We start from the raw sequence: 19,159 nt of genomic DNA on the forward strand, positions 1-19,159 counted from the left end.
CTCTTGAAAATGCAGCCTAGCTGAGGTCTTGGCTGTAGATGGTGAGATACCTAAGAGGAGTCAGCTAAGCGGTGCCCAGGCTGCTGACCCACAGAAACTATGACATTTCTATTCTCACAAAATGTTTGCTTTAAAAATATATAGTTATTTTTCACGACAATAAGCAATCTTAACTTGTTATAGGCTCATTGTTATGTTAAATCAATTAAGTATATTTTTAACTTCTCAGTTTTAATTTCTAATCTTGCTACACAGAAAGAGGTGTTGTCCACATAAAAAGCACTCAAATCCTCTAAAATGTAAGAGTTTGAAAAAGATGTTGGGACCAGTAAGTGTGAGAACTATAGCAACATTTCCCTGCCCTTTATCTCTGCCACATTAAACACTCCCTCCTCTTTTCCTCCATTTACCTAAATTCCACCCTTTTTTTACATTTGGCCATGCCAGCCTACTGTGAGCACTCTCCCTTCTGAATGCCCAGAGAACTCACCTGGCATCTGGCTGTTGCTTTCTTCATTTTCAACACCCAGGTCTCTCCAACTGAATTGTAAAGCCATGAAGGAAAGGAACTATGCTCTGTGGCAAATGAGAGGTGCTCAAAAACACCCTCCTACCTTCTCCAGACTAACTTAATTATAGAGGGAATAGGAATGCAATTCAGACAAGCCACTGGGCTCCAATCAGTGCTTGATACAGCTACACCACAAGGGTGTGGATGAGATGGAATCCAGGGCAAACCCAGGTCTGCCTGAAGAGGCAGATAAGATACGTGTTTAAGTGGAAAAGGAAGTAGTAAATGATATCAGACCATAAGACTTTTATTTCTCAATGAAGTGGAAAGCAAGTTATCTGTGGACCATTTTACAGTGAGTGAAGGAGAGGGAGAGAGATGGAGAGAGATAAACATTGTGAGGAATTGACAGTTCTCCTCCAATGACTCTTATTGTGAAAGCATTGGGGATGCATTAAACTGAATAGCAATTGTTTCTCAGTTGAATTATGTCCTGAAAAAGAGAGGTGGATGTCCTGGCCCCTGGGAACTATGAACGTGTGAATGTGTTCTTCTTTAAACATTAAGTCATGCTTCCACACTAAGGAATGTCTGGGCCATCAGAAGCAGGAAAAGGCAAGGAAGGCTCCTGGCACCCAGGCTTTGAAAGGAGCATGACCCTGTCAACACCTTGATTGTAGACCTTTAGCTCTCAGTACTCCGAGGGAATACATTTCTGTTGTTTTAAGCTATTCCGTTTGTGGTACTTTTTCATGGCAACTCTACAAAACCAGTAAGCAACTAATAAGCAAGGGACCCCTCACCGCCTACAGTTACATCTCCAACCAGCCCTCCCTCTCCCACAGACAAACGTGAAACAAAAAAAAAATGCAGATCTGAAATGCAAATCTAGTTGCAGAACCAAAACAATATGTTTTTTGGGGTTTTTTTACCTAGAAGTTCCTGAAGTGCAGTTAGATTTCTGTAAGGTTCCGGGAAAATGTCTCTAATCAAACACTGCTGTCAAAACTCAAGCCCACTGAATCTCTATAAATGTGCCTTTTCATACAGAGACGAAGAGTAGTTATCCATCTTGCATTTCCTCAACCCTGTGCTACAAAAGGAAGTAAGCCAGAACCTGATATTTAAAGTTACCAATACTATTAGTATGTCATGACAAAAGAAATAGGGGATGACAAGTAAAACTCCTTCCATTTCTCCAAAATTGTATGAAGCCATCCAGACTTCTGGGCCAAGAAGAGTCTTAGCTCACATGATGGGCATTCACCAAGTCTTATACATAAGGTACTTGGTACTGTAATCCATAGAGAAATCTAGGTATGGTCTTTATAATGCGTACTTGACTTTAGCAATTTACCTTCAGCCTCCAGCCTCACACTTTTTCTCAACCATAAAACAAGGGGATCTGAGAGTTATGGGGATTTTCGATGACCCACCCAATAATGTCTTCTAAACATCAGGTAGCCCCCACTGGTTTTCTAAATATGGGCCTTAACCCATTAGTGGGCAGTGAAATCAATGCAATGTTTCCCAACAACTTTTTTAAATAAAAAATTTAGACTGAAAATATCAGAGGGCATCATCCACAGTGAGGGTAAGTATGGGCATGAAACTTTTATTTGCGTTCTGTATATGTGTTGTGGATACTGGGTCATGAAGGAGAGTCTATTATTATTGTATTGATCAGTCAAAACCCTGGCAGGAAATAGATGGTTCACTCAACTTAGGCACTTAGGAGTTTAACCGAGAAACTATTTATAAAGGCTTGCACAGGGTTAAGGGGAAACGTTAAGGAACAGTGCTCCTAGTAGTGGTGAATCCTTCTATCCTCTAGGACCCCAGAGGCCAGGGAAAAGAGCAGATGCCAATGCAGTGAACAGAAAAGTGTAGAAAGCACTGCCTGATCAGAGCTATGGCCTTCAGTAAAGAGAGGAGCCAATCCACAGTGGATTGGCCAGAAGGGAGCTGCCCACACTCCCTTCTCCTGCTGTGGCCTCTGCCATGGCTGACCCCAACTAGAAGCCAGAGAGCTAGAGAGTCTACATTCTCCACCTCTCCGGTCACAGAGGGGGCTGGACGAAGGTGGAAGACTTCCAGCCACTTTGAATCTCTATCACAAAAGGCTGGGGAGGGGGGGGCGGGGGCGGGCGGGCGGGAAGCACAGTATAGTCCATGCTTTCCATGCTTTCAACTTAGTCGGAATGCTCTTATTTCTACTAATAGATGCCACATTTTTCCCACATCTGCCCTCAAATCCCAATTTTGCATCAAGGCTCTAATCCAACGCCAAACTGATGCAAAAGATTAGCATCTTGATGAACTCACGATTTATGACCTCAGCCAGGCCCCCAACACTTCCTGACAACCCTTTCATCCGTCTTCTGTCTCCCACGGCTCCTCCCAGCTCTCCATGAGGACACAGACCACGTCTTATTGTCTCTGTATCCCCAGCCTTGAAGCCTAGAACACCATTGCAGACATTGAAATGTCTGTTGAATAGCGACTACAAAAACCTCGCACTGCTTCTTCTCCCCATTTCAACCCCCCAAAGTTTGATTACTTTGCCCTGAAATCTCAAAGACCATTTTCTCTTCGCCCTTAATATGTGTAACCTCTACTCCCACAGCAACACATGGGCCAGTTTCTCCACCTCCAGTCTCAGTTTCCTTTGTCTCCATTAGTCACACAAAAAGACGAATCACACAATATCAGCACCTGCCCAAACTCCTCAAGCTCTTTAGCTAGTCATTACCAAAGGCCTCCTGGCTCTGACCCTGCCTTCACCTTAACAGTCTCATCCCCTACTACTCCCTCCCACAATCACCCTTGGGAAATGTTCCATAATATTTTCTTCTTCGCCTACTCAAAGTCAAATGTAAGCTGCCTCTCTCCCCTCCCCCTGCCTCTCTCTCTCAAGCTCTCTCTCTCTCTCTCAATAAAAATTTGGACTTAAAATTAACATGGATTTAAATACCAGATCTTGATCTTCTTTTTGATATCAGAGTAGCTGAGGTAGGTGTGAGAACAGGGTAACATATCAGAAATACCAAATTTTCTAAAATCCTCTCCTTTTTAAAAATTCATTTAAATAACTTTAGACTCATGCAAATAACAGAAATGTATTTGTAATAAAACCAAAACCACATTAAGGAAGCATGAAAACCCCTTAGGGTGGCACCCAAGGGCCTTCACAATCCAGTCCCAGTTCGTCTGGGCACCACCCTTCCTCCCTGGGCTAAACTCAACTTTCCACAACCCTCTCAGCCAGCGATGCCTTCTCACTCTATTCCTATTCCCTCCACCCGGACAGCCTCATCCCACTCCTCTACCTGGCAGGTTCCTCTTGGAGCTTCCCCACAGTTTCAGTCTTTTGCTTCAGAGCATTCCTTATCTCCATTGTATCCAGGCGAACATCCCACTGGTTCACTCTCAGGTGTGCTGCATCCCCCAGAAGGCTGTGCAACTCATCAACACCAGAGAAAGGGACTGATGAATCTTCACATGTCTATCACTGAGGCGTGTTTTGTGATCAGTTACATTGGTGGCCCTTCAAAGGATTCTACTCTTGCTGTTATTCAGCTCCGTGTGCAATCCTCTCCCTTGAATCTGGGCTGAACCTGTTACTTGCTCGAACGAATGGGACATGGCAGAACACATCATGCCAGTGGCAGGTCTCAGCCTGAAGGGTGCCTGGCAGCTTCCCATGTTGCACCCTTCGGAGCCCTGAGCTGCCATGGAAGGCTCAGTTCCCTGCTGTAGAGTTCTGTGGAGAAAACTACAAAGCAGAAAAGCAATATAGAGGATGGCTGGAGGGGTTAGAGTTATAAACAGTGTGGTCAGGAAGGCTTTTGGAGAAGAAAACAAACTTTTAAGATGAAAAAGATAAGGAAGCCAGATAGGTGGATCACTGCGGGCAAATGTTTTCGGTGGAAAAAACAGCACATAAGGTAGAGCCTGCCTGGCATGCTTGAGCAACAGCCAAGATATCAGTGTGGCTGGGGGAGAGAATGGGGGGCGGGGGGTCAAAATGGTAATAAATAGTGTCTCATCATCCTCAAGTTCAATGTTTCATGGGGAGGACACACAGGACTTAGCATGTGGCCATTCTCACGGCCACGATGTATTACAGCGAGAGGGCAAAAAGCCAAAGTAGGAGAGGGACAGGGCACATGGGTGAAGTCTGAAAAACAAAACAAAACTGAGCACAAGCTTCCAAGGATCCTCTTAAGTTGGACACCCCCACCCCCGTTCCCGGGAATGATTTTTGACAGTGCGTGTGAAATGTCATTTACCAGGGAGGCTCCTTAGAACCCCAGCATCCAGGGTTTTCACTGGGGGCTGATGGTACAGATCTCTCCTCTACCTAGCTGCCTCAAAAGTTCCAGACCTCCAGAAAAAGAGCAGGTATTCAGCACAAACCATATTGTTTCCGTGAACAATTATAGCACAGGGAGTCATTCTCTTCAAAGAGTGGTGGAAACCCTCCCCAAAGCTAAGCTCCCAGATGCCCATTAAGGGCCGGCCTTGCAAGTAGGCCCAAGGCCAGCAGTCTCAGGGCAGAGGTGCTAACTTTCTGACCTGCATATTGATTGCATATGGATCATAAGGAAAAGGGGAAATTATTGGGTTATCACAAGAATTTCTGCCCTGAGCAACTAGAAGGATGGCATTGCCATTTAATGACATGGGAAGATGCGTGGGAGAGGTGGATTTGGAGGAGGGGATCTGGAATTCAGTTTGGGACATGCTAAGTGTAAAATTCCTCCTTGACATCCATGCAAAGTTGTGAAGGACTCCGCCCTCTCGGAGGTTGGGGTTCCTAGGAGGGATCTGAGGTGTCAATAAACAAATGATATTTGGAGCCTTATGTTGATTAGCTCTTCCAGAAGCATCTAAGTCTCACTGAAAATGTCTAGATTTTTGTTCACCCTCCTTATTGGCCCACCATCCGCCTAATACCAGAAATGGAGAAGATGCATTAGGCTGGTGCATCAAAGATATAAGCCTCAACCTGTTCTATAAATCAGTGGGGTTTTGCTCTTGTCTTGGAGGATTTAAGAATATAAAGGTTCTCTCTACTGCCTGTGGATACCAAAGAGTACTAAACAAAGATCCTTTTCTGATGGGGAAGTTCTCAACAGAGCAGAGAGCAAGGTCTATGAGATGGTCAGGTGAAAGTCTGCCTGGGATCTGAGCTGCAGACCAGCGGTTTACAAAGGCAGCTAAGAGAAATCATCAGAGGAGCTTTGGACCTGAACTGTCCAATAAGTAAGTCTCCTGTGACTACTTAACTTTAAATTAATTAAAATGTAAAATTCAGTTCCTCAGTTGCACTACCCACATTTCAAGTAGTTAGTAACCAGTCAAGGCTAGAAGCTACCCTATTGGGAACACACAGATTCAGAACATTTCCATCATCACCAAAAGTTCTACTGGGCTTCACTGTTTTAGACCTTCCAAGAGAAGCCCAAAGCTCTGCATTTTTAATACACAACTTAGATTATTTCAACAACCAATCACCTCAGCAAACATGGTCTCATAAAAACCTGACAGTATCATTTGCTCAACTTCCTCAATGAGTATCTGTGGCACAAATACCCTGGGAATGAATACTTGGTTAACTAAACCATCTGAGCACAGTGTTCCAAACTACAAATCAGGGCTGTGATCATCCCACCTGGGACAAGTAACTTAGCTCAGATTAACTAAATTACAGTCAGGACCATGGCCAATAAACCCCATGTGAGGCCAGAGGAGAAGGTGAGAGAAGGTCCCGGGGCCACAAACTCAAAACTCTACCAACAAGCCAGTCAAAACAGCAATAGCACAGGAAGTGGGCCATATGTAAGCAAAAAGGAAAGAGTTTAAAAATTAAGCATGAGGACAGTAACTCATACTCACTTTCAGGAGACAATAAAGGAGGTGAAAGTATTCCTTCTAAAGAGAAAAGACATGCCTCAGCTGCCACTGATAATCGCTATGTGGGAAACTGAAGCTCAGAATAGTCCAAGCTTCGGTACTGTTATCTCCCCTTCCTCCCCCTGCAAAAAAAAAGATGGAAATCTGTATTTTTGCATGAAATCTCAAAATATTTAAACATGGCAATTACGTCAAAACATAATACTGAGTGGAATTAAAAAGCACATCTGTGGGTCAGACTGTGTTTGCAAACTTAGAGGCTGTCCAATGAAAGTCAAGGAGCAGAACCAAAACCAAGTTACAGCAAGTGCTACTCGCATGGTGAGTCAGTGCCATCGTACACTGGGAAGAACGTCCAGTCCACACATTATGAGAGAAGAGAACTAAATGGAAAGTAAAGCACTCAAGTAAGTCAGTGCCTCAAAAGCATTTTCAATATCATGGTCCTTGTTTGTGTTAAAAAAAAAAAAAAATCCTTTAAAATATGGAAACAAGGCATCAAAAGCTGAAAAGTTCAGAAATTCAAGAGTGCTAGCTTTTTCCTCTACACTAGTCCCATACATCAGCATACCAGATTCTCATTATTGTACAAGTTCTCTTAGATTCTGATCCCACATTTAATCAAGAAATAAAGTTGTTACTGTTGACTTGCTCAGATCTGGGAGGCTGGTCTCAGCTTGTAAAACAAACTCATTATTCAAACTCTCTGAACACAAAAGAGATTCATTTTGAAAAGTTTATCAAATGTTTCATTAATTTAAAAAACAAAGAAAAACGGTTTCTCATACAGTCAGATTCACAAATCAGCTTCTGAAAAATTCCAGCACACCTAGGTATTTTCCCATTAACTCAGTGTTCATATTATCTCACTCGAGGTCCGGTGCACAAAAAATTCGTGCACTAACGGGGGTGGGGGGTCCCTCGGCCCAGCCTGCACCCTCTCATAGACCAGGAGCCCTCAGGGGATGTCCACCTGATGGCTGAGCCACAGTCTGGCCTCCCTCTGGGGGAGGTGACCTGCAGGCCAATCGGAGAACAGCACCGACCAGTGAGAGGCCAGCTCCACCCCCCAATTGCCTCTCTCCCACCAATGGTTGCCACCCCCCCCCATCACCACCCCTTCCTCTGCCCTCTGGCACCCGCCGCTGCCCCACCCCTGCCAACTGGTCCTTCCCCTGTTCAGTTGATTTGCATATTAAGCTTTTATATATAGGACTCATTTCAACTACTGAATACACCATACACTCTTGTTACTAAACAGATTATTCACTTTAACCTCACTGTGTGTGGGGGGGGGGGGGGGAGGGAAAGGGAGAGGGAAAGAGGGAGAGAGGGAGAGAGGGAGGGAGGGAGGGAGGGAGGGAGGGAGGGAGAGAGGGAGGGAGGGAGAGAGAGAGAGAGAGAGAGAGAGAGAGAGAGAGAGAGAATGAATATGTAATGAACGTTCAACTTAATAAATTATTTGAGCTCAGATGAACCTGCTGAGAGAATTCATTCAGGGTAGGAATAAAGGGACAGTTGCTGATGACAGGTTGGTCTATAGATGCCTAAGGTACAGTATCTGCCACGGAAATAATTTAAAATCAAATGAGTTCAGTGATACTACAATAAGATTAGTGGTTGTGGATTGGTGGTTCTCAACTCTAGACATTAGAATCACCTAGAGCAGTGGTCGGCAAACTCATTAGTCAGCAGAGCCAAATTTGAACAGAACAACGATTGAAATTTCGTTTGAAAGACAAATTTTTAAAACTTAAACTTCTTCTAACGCCACTTCTCCAAAACAGACTCGCCCAGGCCGTGGTATTTTGTGGAAGAGCCACACTCAAGGGGCCAAAGAGCCGCCTGAGGCTCGCGAGCTGCAGTTTGGGGACCACTGCCCTAGAGTGCCTTAAAAATCCTACACCCAGGCTCCCCTCCAAGCCCAGAGCATGAGAATCTTGGAGAAAGGAACTCAGGCGTTTGTATTGTTTTGGATGTGAAACGTTAAAGCTAGAGGTGACTAGTAATCAGCCGGAGTTGAGCCCCTGCAGGATATGGGCTTAATCACCCCTTCACCTGGGACACATAATTTTGATGATAAATTAAACTAATTACTCAATGGCCCCCATCTTGACTATTTAAAAAGACACTCTCCTCTCCACTAACTACTTAACTTAATTGGATTTAGAGCCTGGAATGCTGATAAACTACCAGAATCCAAAGACAAGTGATCCCATAATTCTCCCCCATTAGTCAAATCACCTCCCCAGTGGAGTTTCTCAAATGGGAGAGTGTGGGGAGGCAACAGAAACCTCAAAGTGGCAGGTTTCAAATTAGCACCTTCCTCAGTTTCTTCAGCATCCTACCTACTTCCGACCTTATCTGGTGCTGACTCAGCTGGTTCCTCACATTCCACAAATACCAATCTTATTTGTTTCTTCTCAGCAACAGATAGATACTTCTCTGATGCTGCCCACAAAACCCAGAATGCCCTCCGTGGCCTTCACTTACCCTCCAAACTTTAGAAACCCCGAATCTACCCTCAATCGTGAAATCTGACTTTCTCCCATCTAAATTATTCAGGGACCCGAAAGAAACCAACTTAGCTTACACTGGGTTCCCACCAAATTTCTTTTCTGAGCAGCACTCTCTTCCTCGATGAGATCTAGCCCATTTTTCCATCTGTCATTAGACTGAGGGGCCTTTTTCACACTTTGTTTGCAGATCCTGCAATATTTGTCTCGGAAATTAGACTTTTTCCTTATAAACAGATAGATCCCTACAGTAAAAGATAATCAAGAGGACACTGTGGATGTCCTGCCTCTCAGCAAGAAACAAAATTGCTTTGTCATTATGTTGTTGTAGCAGTTTGTAGATGGGACTGTCTTTTTAAAATAAACAAGGTGGGGGAATTCCGGCGCATAATAACCTACTGGGCTGTGTAGTGAGTGACAGGGTAAGGACCTGGAAAGCCAGTTCCTGAGGTCCAATTCTAATTCCACAACGTGCAAGTAACATCTGTTACTGAGGTGTGACTTTTCTCCCCATCGGTGGAATGGGAATAATAGTACACTAGGGGAGTAAGTCATTTAATACATGTCAAGCCCCTAGGACAGTGCCTGCACAGAGTAAGCATGATTCAGGTTAGTTATTATTATTACATGCAGGGTGTAAAATCTTGTTGTCCAGGGAAGCAAGCCTTTTAAATCACTTTCACTCGCCGAGACCGGTTTGGCTCAGTGGATAGAGCATCAGCCTGCAGACTGAAAGGTCCCAGGTTCCATTCTGGTCAAGGGCATGTACCTTGGTTGCCAGCACATCCCTAGTGGGGGGTGTGCAGGAGGCAGTTGATAGATGGTTTTAACTCTCTATCCCTCTCTCTTCCTCTCTGTAAAAAATCAATAAAATATATTTTAAAAATAATAATAATAAAATCATTTTCACTCTTTTAATTCATTTTCACTGGGTTTTAAAAATGAACTTATAACAAATTGTTTTTCAAACTGAATTTTGATATTTCTGATCTTTTCCCATTATTTTCTGAGTTCAATGGATGAGAGCATGGAATTTGTCCGAGTATTTCTTGACATTTTAGTTTCATTAGGAATCTCGCTTTATACTAGTTAATCCTTATTATGATTACAATATCATTTAAAATGGAATTATGAGAGAGAAATGTTTGGGGAGGAGGGAAAAATATCACTTGCCACTTATTAAATTGAGATTTTAAAAACAAAAAAAACAAAAAAAACAAAAAGAGGGAGGGAGGATTTATAAGCTGCAGGTGACCTTTAAATGCCACATTCACTAATACATAAACAGAAACAGAAAATTTAATGTCTGGTAATAAAGTAAACTGGATCAATACAATTACATTATGGATTTTGTGATATTATAAATTATGTTTCAGTCCAGAATATCAATAACTTTTTAACATCTTTTAAGATCAAATTATAATACATTAAATATCACCTAGTTAGTTTCCTACATGCTATTTATAAGCTTGTATCTTACTTCTATTACCTAGGCAGCTTCATGTACTAAACTTCTAAAGATATATATAATTTTAGGGCATAAATAATTTTAATAGATTTAAAAATGAAAATAATTCATCATCTCAGTAAGACAATCCTTCAGTAAGATCTACTTTAATAATTAACCTAGAATAATGTTGTTACTATTAACCTTAGCTTACTTTCAGAAGTTAGGGAAATATGACTTCAGCTGAAACCGGTTTGGCTCAATGGATAGACTAGAGCACATGTGTCAAACACAAGGCCCGCGGGCCAAATCCGTCCCGCCAGGCCTTGCAATGTGGCCCGCACCGCGCTGTCATCACTGCACTCCGCTGCGTTTCCATCACAATGACAGTTTGTGACTGTTCAGTAAACCATTTGGCCCGCGATTTAGGCTGGATTTTAGATTTTGGCCCCTTCTCTGATTGAGTTCGACACCCCTAGACTAGAGCGTCAGCCTGTGGACTGAAGGGTCCCAGGTTCGATTCCAGACAAGGGCATGTACCTTGGTTGCGGGCACAACCCCAGTAAGGGGTGTGTAGGAAGCAGCTGATCGACGTTTCTCTCTCATCGATGTTTCTAACTCTCAATCTCTTTCTCTTCCTCTCTGTAAAAAAAAATCAATATATATAATAAAGAGAAATATGACTTCAAAGACAATTGGTTACATGTGTACATCTCAGTTTAACTGAATTACACAATGTAAACAGCACAAGCTATTGTAATAATGTAATTACGAGATATTAGAGTGGATACTCGTAGTTTTATAGGCCACTTTGATTATTTTCCCTGCTCTACCCCAATGTTATTAGTAAAGAGTTCAGCTTTGGGTATTTTATTTAATATATTTACAGACCCTCTCCCTCTACAATTCTCAAGCCCTTCATTGTCCAAGGCAACGTAAACATGTATTTATCCAGAGTAGAATTTATTTTCCCTGAATAATAATTTTTAGCGGGGGCACAGAAGGTACGGAGATTTTTCTTAACTGCCCAAACTGTATCTTTGAAGGAACAAAATCATTTTTATGCCTTGGCTAACCTGTAAGCCATTCAGGAAATCACATCTTCCCATCATTACATTGGTCAACACACCACTTCCACAGTTCTCACAGCGTGAGAACAAACAATAAAAGAACAATTGGTCTCGAAAGCAAGAGTTTATGACTTAGCCTGTTTCAGGAGGGTGCCATGCCTTCTCCATTGATGAAGACACAGAAAGTAGCCCTATCAGGCGTCTTCAAACTTTTTAAAGTGGGGGCCAGATCACGGTCCCTCAGAGAGCTGGAGGGCCGGACTATATGAACTACTAATTCCTACTGTAACACCTCGGCTGCGCTCACTGCCCAAAAAACCTGGCGGGCCGGATCAGACTCCTCTGCGGGCCGCATGTGGCCCGCGGGCCGTAGTTTGAAGACGCCTGCTACCCAAGCGCCTCACAGGGGTCCTAGCGTCCAGCTAAGTCTTGTGTACATGCTTAGAAACACTGCCTGAGCTTCCCTTGATGTTTACTTGTTTCTGAGTTCTGGGACAGAGTTAGGGACAGTCTTGGACCTCATTTCAATAGTCGTCCACTCTGTGACACAGACCACACACGCAGAAAATGTTCGTGAAATGTGTGGCATTAAAAGATAAACACTTGACACGTAGGCTGATTGGTGTAAGCCAGTGGTCGGCAAACCGAGGCTCCTGAGCCACATGCGGCTCTCTGGCCCCTTGAGTGTGGCTCTTCCTCAAAATACCACGTGTGGACTCGCCACGTACAGTTTGATTGAAAACCTTCGTGGCCCGTGCGAAGAAGTGGGTTTTCGGCTCTCAAAAGAAATTTCAGTCGTTGTCCTGTTGATATTTGGCTCTGTTGACGAATGAGTTTGCCGACCACCGGTGTAAGCAAACAGCATCCTTCCACCTAAGTTCCTGCCCAGTCTCCTAGGGGGACAGCTGGCTGGAGAGGTTGAAATTCCAAGGGCCAAGTCAGTTACAACTTCCCAGCATGTCACTTGCGCCAGGCAGCTTTCACACCCCAAGGAGGCCCAGCAGGGTGGGCCTTGGGGGGTCAACACTACACCTGAGGCCAGCAGCACCTTCCAGGCTTCCCTGGAAAGCTTTCCCTCCAACCACTTACAAAGAGCGCTTCTCACACTAGGGTCCTGCCAATCAATCACCTGCGAACTTGACTAAAAGCGGAGTCCGGGGCAGTGAGCTTGGATCAGGGCTCAAGATCCTGCATTACCAACCCCCCCGCCCCCCTCCAGAGACCCCCACACTGCGGTTCTGTTCCTCCCACCGCACCCCTTGGAGATGGAGATGGAAGGCCCACACACTCCCAGAGTCACCCAGGTCGCTTCCATCAGCAACACCCAAAAGTTGCGGCCACAGGTTGTGAGAAATCAAATTGCCCGGGCGCTGCGAGGCCTCTGAGCGTGGCCGGCCGGCCGGCGGTCCTCGGGGCGCCGGGCCTCCCCCTGCGCTCCGGGGAGCCCCCGCGGCGGCCGCGCCCCGCCCCGCCCCGCGCCCCCGGCGGCGCAGCCTCACCTTCTCCCGGGTCTTCAGGTAGCGCTGCAGCGCCTGCTGCGTGAGCTCCCGCACGCGCAGCTGGCCCTCCTTGCAGGGCACCACGATGCCGGTCCTGCCGAAGCACACGGTCACTTTCATCCTGGCCCCGCGGGCGGCTCGCCGGGCCTGCGAACAGGTGTCTGGCCCGGCGGGGCAGCCCCTCTCGGGGGGCGCGCGGCAGGCACCCGCGGGCCCGGGGTCCCTCCCCGGCGCCCCCGCAGGGCCCGGGGCTCGCAGCAGTGCCCTCGGCCCCGGGGCGGGCGGGCGGGCTCCGGAGGGGGCAGGGATCGGGGATCGGGGCAGGAGAGGCGGCGGGAAGGTAGGGCTGCCTCCCAGGTGGCGGGGCCGGGGCGCGCGGGGCTCCTCCTCCCGGTCCGGCTCCCGCTGGGGCCCGGCCGCGGCGGCTGCTCCGCGCGCCAAAGCGAAACTGCCGTCCGGCCCGGCCCGGCCCGGCCTGGCCCTGGCGGCGGGGCGGCCCAGGCCCGGGCGGAGTGGGCGGCGGCGGCGGGGCCGGAGTTGGGAGGAAACTTTTGCGCCGGGTCCCAACTCAGTCCGCGGCGGCGCGCTGGGCTCCCGCGGCCCCGGGGCGGCTGGGCCCGGCTCTTAAAGGGGCCGCGGCGCTGCCGGCTCCGCCGCTCCCCCGGCGGCGCGGGGCGGGGAACGCGCCGACTGGCAGGTAACTGGAGCCCGGTCCCCTCACTCGGTCTCTCCTGGGCCCGGTTCCCCCAGCGCACACGGAGCTCTGGGGAACTGTAACGGGACCCGGGAGCTACCCACTGGGGAATGGAAACCGGATCCCATAAAGCACACTTGAGGGACTCGCTGGGCGTCTGCAGAGCTGGTACACCCTTAAATGCGGGGATTGGAGCAAGATTCGAGGCGGGCGCGGGAGCAGGTGCTTTGTGCCACGCCCACCACACGCCCCAGGGCAGGCCTCTCGCAGGTATTGGGCTGCAGCAGAAGCCTGGGCCTGCTTGGAGCTTGTCTTCAGCCAGCATCGCATCTGCCCTCTGGAGCCCCGAGATGGCAAAAGGTAAGGGGTTCTTGGGGGGATAACGTGCAGTGGAACCATTCCTTTTACAGAGGAAGACAGTGTTCCCACAAAAGTTGTACCCCAGGCCCACATATGATGGTGTATGCTTGCATAGATTCTTCCGAAATGTGCCTCCTGTTGTGCATTTGGAGGGAAAAACAGTTTTAAAATGTTTAGATTCATGATTTGGCAGGTGTGGATCCATCACCAATTGAGATATGCTTATGGGGAAAGGGGGTAGGGAATTCAGCAAATGCCGCGTGCATCGTTTGTAACTCCCAAGTCAAATGAGCTCCTTTAAGCCTAACATCAACCCTGTAAAGTGAATCTTTTCCCATTCTGTGAATGAAGAGTGGAGTTCATTGAGGTTAAGGGACTGAGCTGACCATGGAGTCAGTTATGCTGAAAGGAAATCATTTCTCCCGAAGCTGGTCTATGGTCTCCCCAATCAGTTCTCTCAACAAACCAGTCCGTCCAGCGCTGATCCTTGGGCTACATCATGTGTTTCTCTATAAAAGGGTTTGTTTCTATGTCAAGACACTTACATTGAACTTGAATTGCCAAGGACAGTATGACAATGTGTAGATTAAGTTAGTGGGCTCATGTGCTTTGAGAGTTTTAATTTTTTAACTCATTTATACATGCAATAAATATATATTGGTTGTCTTAAAGATATGCAGGGCCTTATAGGCAGTCATTGGCCTCAAAGAGGATCATGCAGATCAAGTTGATTTTAAGAAAATATTATTAGTATAATTTGTTAGCAAATACAAAGCTAACTACTTTAAATAAACTAAGGACAGAATGTATTTCCTTCTAAAATCAGGAGTTCCTGGAGCACTCTTTTGAGGCAAGATTGAAACCTAAAACCGACGTCCTCAGGGGCCTCCTCTCTCCCCCTATTAGCTCTGAGCATCTTGGTGTGGTTTCCATGCTCAGGCAGGGTCTCCCAAAGGAGACAAAGATGCCCAGCCTTAGAGCCAGCCATCCCAGGCGTCACTCACCCTTTCTGGGTGAGGACATATCCAAGGTAGAGTCCACACCCTCCTCTGGCGAGATGAAGGCAACAGTGATGGGCCAGACCAGGCTCACCCGTCACTAAATCATATCGACCTGAGAAAAGGGGAAAGAGGAAACCCTCAACAAATGGCAAGACAGAAAACAAGTAGCCACCAGGAAATATGACCACTTCCCAACTGTCAAGGAGTTCCTAGATAGGAGGGGAGACAAGGCCTACAGATGAGAGAAGTTAAGTAGAAACTGTGAAACAACAGTGAATTTGATAACTATTGAACACTATAGATTTAGATTTAGGTATCTGCCAGGCACTGTTTTTCAGGGAATATAAAATACATATGTGTGTGTGTGTGTGTATATATATATATATATATATATATATATATATCATATATCATGTGTCTGTAGTTTTCCTCTACAATGATCTTACAAGAGAGAGAATTTTATCTTCCTTTTAAGCATGAGGAGCTGAGGCCAAGGGGGGTTAAGATCACACTCTTAGAAAGTAGCAGAGGCTGCATTAGAACCCAGGCCTGAGGCAGAGTCTTCAGGAACTGCTCTGCTGATTTTACACAGGAAGTACCGAGTGAGTAGAGCAAATGAAGGAATAAATAAGTGCTAATGCGGTGCATTCATGTATAGCCCCCTTACTTTCAATATCAAATGTTATTAGGACATATAAAATTATATGGAGCAAATTTTTAGCTGATGAAATAACTTTTGTATGTTGCCATTCTACATGCTTCATGGCTTTTCAGTTGCTCCGGAATCCTCCTCTTCTGCTCAGGTCATGAATAGCTCCTGCTCTTCTTCATTCCACAAACTTCCTCTTGGCCCAGCCTCAGCCCCTCACCGATAGCTGTAGCCCTGACTTAGAGAATGTCCTGGCTTTGAGAAGCCCTGGGTGAACCGTGAAGGATACACAGACTCTGCAGATTCCATTCTCAGAAAGACTGAAATTGGGTGTTGTGAGATGCAAGCAGAGGTTGTGAGATTCTGAGATGAATGAAGAGATGAAGCCAGGCATGGATATAAACAATGCATTGTGCAATCCTGCACGCCATGGAGTGAAATTTTTAATGACCCCCAAGTTAGTAATTATAAAAGAGTTTAGTGTTTACATTTCGTGTTTATTAAATAGCCACATTTAATTTCTTCTTCAGCCTTATCACAGCATGAATAGAAACATTTTATCATATATTAAGAAGTTATGTAAAAGAACACAGTTGCAACACAAAGACATTCATGCCCAGCAAATTCCTAAATCAATATTTCATGTCCCATGAGGCCTCCTGGGCAGAAGACAATAAATAATTTGCCTTGATTGAGTCACACGAGAAGATTCTAGGCCTGGGTTCCATTTTCTTGTTTTGCCGTTGGATGGGTAAATATTGCCTGTGGTGTGATATTTTCCCATTTCTTATCCAACAGTTTAGCAAGCTTTGGAGTAGCCAGTGAAAATGTGTTATGCAGAGACCAATAACACTGGCCAATATTATTAGATAGCTCTGACTTATAAAGATTCTAACTAAATTGTCAGGTGCTGTTCGGTATATAGTGGATGAAGTTGGTAATTCTTAATATATAATCAACCAATCGTTCATTCTGATGACTTGCACTATTAAGACAGGAATGTATTTTTACTCTTCAATGAATTATTTATAACAAGCATTATTTATCACAAAATTAATTGATTTGGAGATAATCTTTCTAAGACCCTTGGAGCAATTAGTACAACAGATTATGTTCTTAGCTTTCTTATGAAAATAGGTGCCAGAGTGATATCATAAGAAAGAGAAAAATGAGTGTAATTTTTTAAAAATTCTTTCCTTCCATTTCCAAAGCAAAGGATTTGGCAAGAATGAGTTTTTCTTGAGACATCTGTCTCTAAATGCCTGATGGCAATCATTTTTTGACTATTTCTGTAGCTTAGCTAAGGCACTAATAACAATGCTTTACATCCTGAAGAGGGTACTGTGGATCATCAGCCTTTTAAAAGGTCCTTATTCACACCTGCTTTATAGGTAAGACTCACAGCTCTCCATAATGATTCAGCTAGACTTCCTTCTACTGGATTCTACTCTATGAATTTTAATGTCCTATGTTGGGAGCCATCAGAGTTGAGACAAGCAACTCAATCTTAAGGAAATAGAATTAAGTTCCTTCTAGCAGAAGTTATGCGGTGCCCTGAGGGTTTGGCCAGAAGATAAGATTAACCTGCCACTTAGCATCTTTGCAAATTCCCCTTCCTGATCCTCCCCCCTAGATAGCCCAGCCTTGGAATGTTACACCTTGGAATGTTACGCTGCCCTGGCAGTTAGCCAATCCTGTGTTGCCAGATACCTTACCACCTTGCCACTCAGTGCCTAAACCAATTATACACTGCCAAAGACCCCTCTGCATAGGCAACCCTGCCCCCCTTTGTTTCTGCTGTATAAATACAGCCATTTCAAAGAATAAAGTTGAGGCTTGATCAGAACCTTGTCTTGCATCCATTCTTTCGCATTCCTTGTTTGTTTCATTCTCTTAGGTGGTTCCTGCGTACCCCCGTTGTTGCCCCGTGGGTCGGGACACTTGATTATGTTTCTTGAAAAGGACTTGAATTATGAACTGTCTCTTAAAAAAATAAAAGTAACAAACCAACAAAGCAATGATGTTGCAGTTAGAGCTGATCAACAGCTGGACGCTTTTTCCTCATTGTGTGATCTCCTTCTCTGAAGCACATGAGGCCTCGCGGGCACCAAACACTAGTAATAGGTCCCACTCAGCACAGCACCAGGTCTTCTCACCACTAGGTTGCAATGACAGATTGAAGAAGGTGGCCAGTGGCAATGATCAGGGAAAATCTCAAGCCAGCTGTTATCCAAGGAGAGCTGCTGAACTGAGGTGAGGTTGCAATCAAGAATTCTCTTTTTAATCCTATTTACTTCCCCCAAGCTCATGCACTCTTCTTCTACAACGCATGTATAGCCCTTCACTTGGAGAAGGGACTTACAGGTACACAGAGAACTGACATTTGGCAGTAGATATTTATACTAATAATAGCCTGGGTGGTTGTCATGCCCTCATGCATCTAGCCCTCATGTCTCACAAGATGGCTGCCACAAGATGGCCACACCCACAGCGGAGGTGGGGCCCAGTGGAGGAGGTGGGTTGAGGCAGGGGAGAGCAGTTTTGGGAAGAGCTCCTTCTTCTGTCTGTTCCAGAACTTCCAATTTAAACAGAAGATTCTGAACCCTTGTTCTTGCTACCTTTGTAAATCTCAAAAAAAGAAAAAAAGAAAAGAAAAGAAAAGAAAATATTTTGTAAGTGTTAGAACGACTATTACAGAAAATAGAAAACCATTAAAGGACTTTAAGCAGGACAGTGACGTGATCAGATTTGTGCATGGTGCAATCCAGAGGAGCTGGGAGACAGACCAAGGCCCCTCCTTAGTGTATTCCTTCCATCATTCATATCTCTATCCCACAGTATTTTCTCTACACCTGTAATCTGTTGAGCCTTACAGTGATCACAAAGCTTAGATTCTAGTGAGAAAGAGATGATAAAAGACTAACCAAATCAACAAAATGTTCGCAGATTGTGATAAGGTGTAATGAAGGCTATTAACAGCAGGCTGTGTGATAGGGAATATTGGGGGAAATGAGAACCTGTTTAGATTGAATGAACAAGAGGGAAAAAAAAGAAGAAAAAAAAACTTTGTGCAGAACTTAGATTAAAAGGAACAGCGACTGCAAATATTCCCAAGACTGGTGTGTTTTAAAAAATTAAGAGAAAACCAGTTTGGTCTGTGCATTAAGGAGCCAGGAGAAAGAGGCCGGGAATAAGTTGAAGTTGAAGAGATTGTCTACAAGAATGTCCTCCTAAAGGGTTGAGGCAATATTGTTGGTGAGGAAGGATGAATTCAAGAGATGTTTCAGAATTTTTGACAGATCTAAAATGGTAGGCTTTAAGGGGGCATCAAGAAAGGCATCAGTTTCTAGTTGAGAGGTGACATTATTAATTAAAGCTAGAGAATCTTGGAAAGGGGGTGTAAGGATAGTGAGGAAAGGAAATTAAGGTCAGTTTGGGGCATTTGGAGTTCTTGTGCCTGCAAGGCGCCCACATAGAGGTGTTTAGTTAGCTA

The 19,159-nt window shown here is 45.1% G+C and overlaps 1 protein-coding gene and 1 long non-coding RNA gene across 6 annotated transcripts in view; one reads left to right on the forward strand and one right to left on the reverse strand.

Moving 5' to 3' along the window:
- PARD3B (par-3 family cell polarity regulator beta) overlaps positions 1 to 13,299 on the reverse strand; it is an 861,922-nt gene extending 848,623 nt beyond the window's left edge. For all 5 annotated transcript variants that reach the window (XM_036420516.2, XM_045575575.1, XM_045575573.1 and 2 more), the window contains exon 1: positions 12,963 to 13,299. In XM_036420516.2, the coding sequence (XP_036276409.1) occupies positions 12,963 to 13,082 (120 nt within the window). In that variant the 5' untranslated portion in view covers positions 13,083 to 13,299. The remainder of the gene's footprint in view (positions 1 to 12,962) is intronic.
- Positions 13,300 to 13,776: 477 nt separating this feature from the next.
- LOC118708948 overlaps positions 13,777 to 19,159 on the forward strand; it is a 41,921-nt gene continuing 36,538 nt past the window's right edge. Inside the window, exon 1 of the long non-coding RNA XR_004984773.2 lies at positions 13,777 to 14,016. This is a non-coding gene — a long non-coding RNA (uncharacterized LOC118708948). The remainder of the gene's footprint in view (positions 14,017 to 19,159) is intronic.

The sequence above is a fragment of the Pipistrellus kuhlii genome, unplaced genomic scaffold, assembly GCF_014108245.1.
Source record: "Pipistrellus kuhlii isolate mPipKuh1 unplaced genomic scaffold, mPipKuh1.p scaffold_m20_p_7, whole genome shotgun sequence".
NCBI classification, from domain to species: domain Eukaryota; kingdom Metazoa; phylum Chordata; class Mammalia; order Chiroptera; family Vespertilionidae; genus Pipistrellus; species Pipistrellus kuhlii.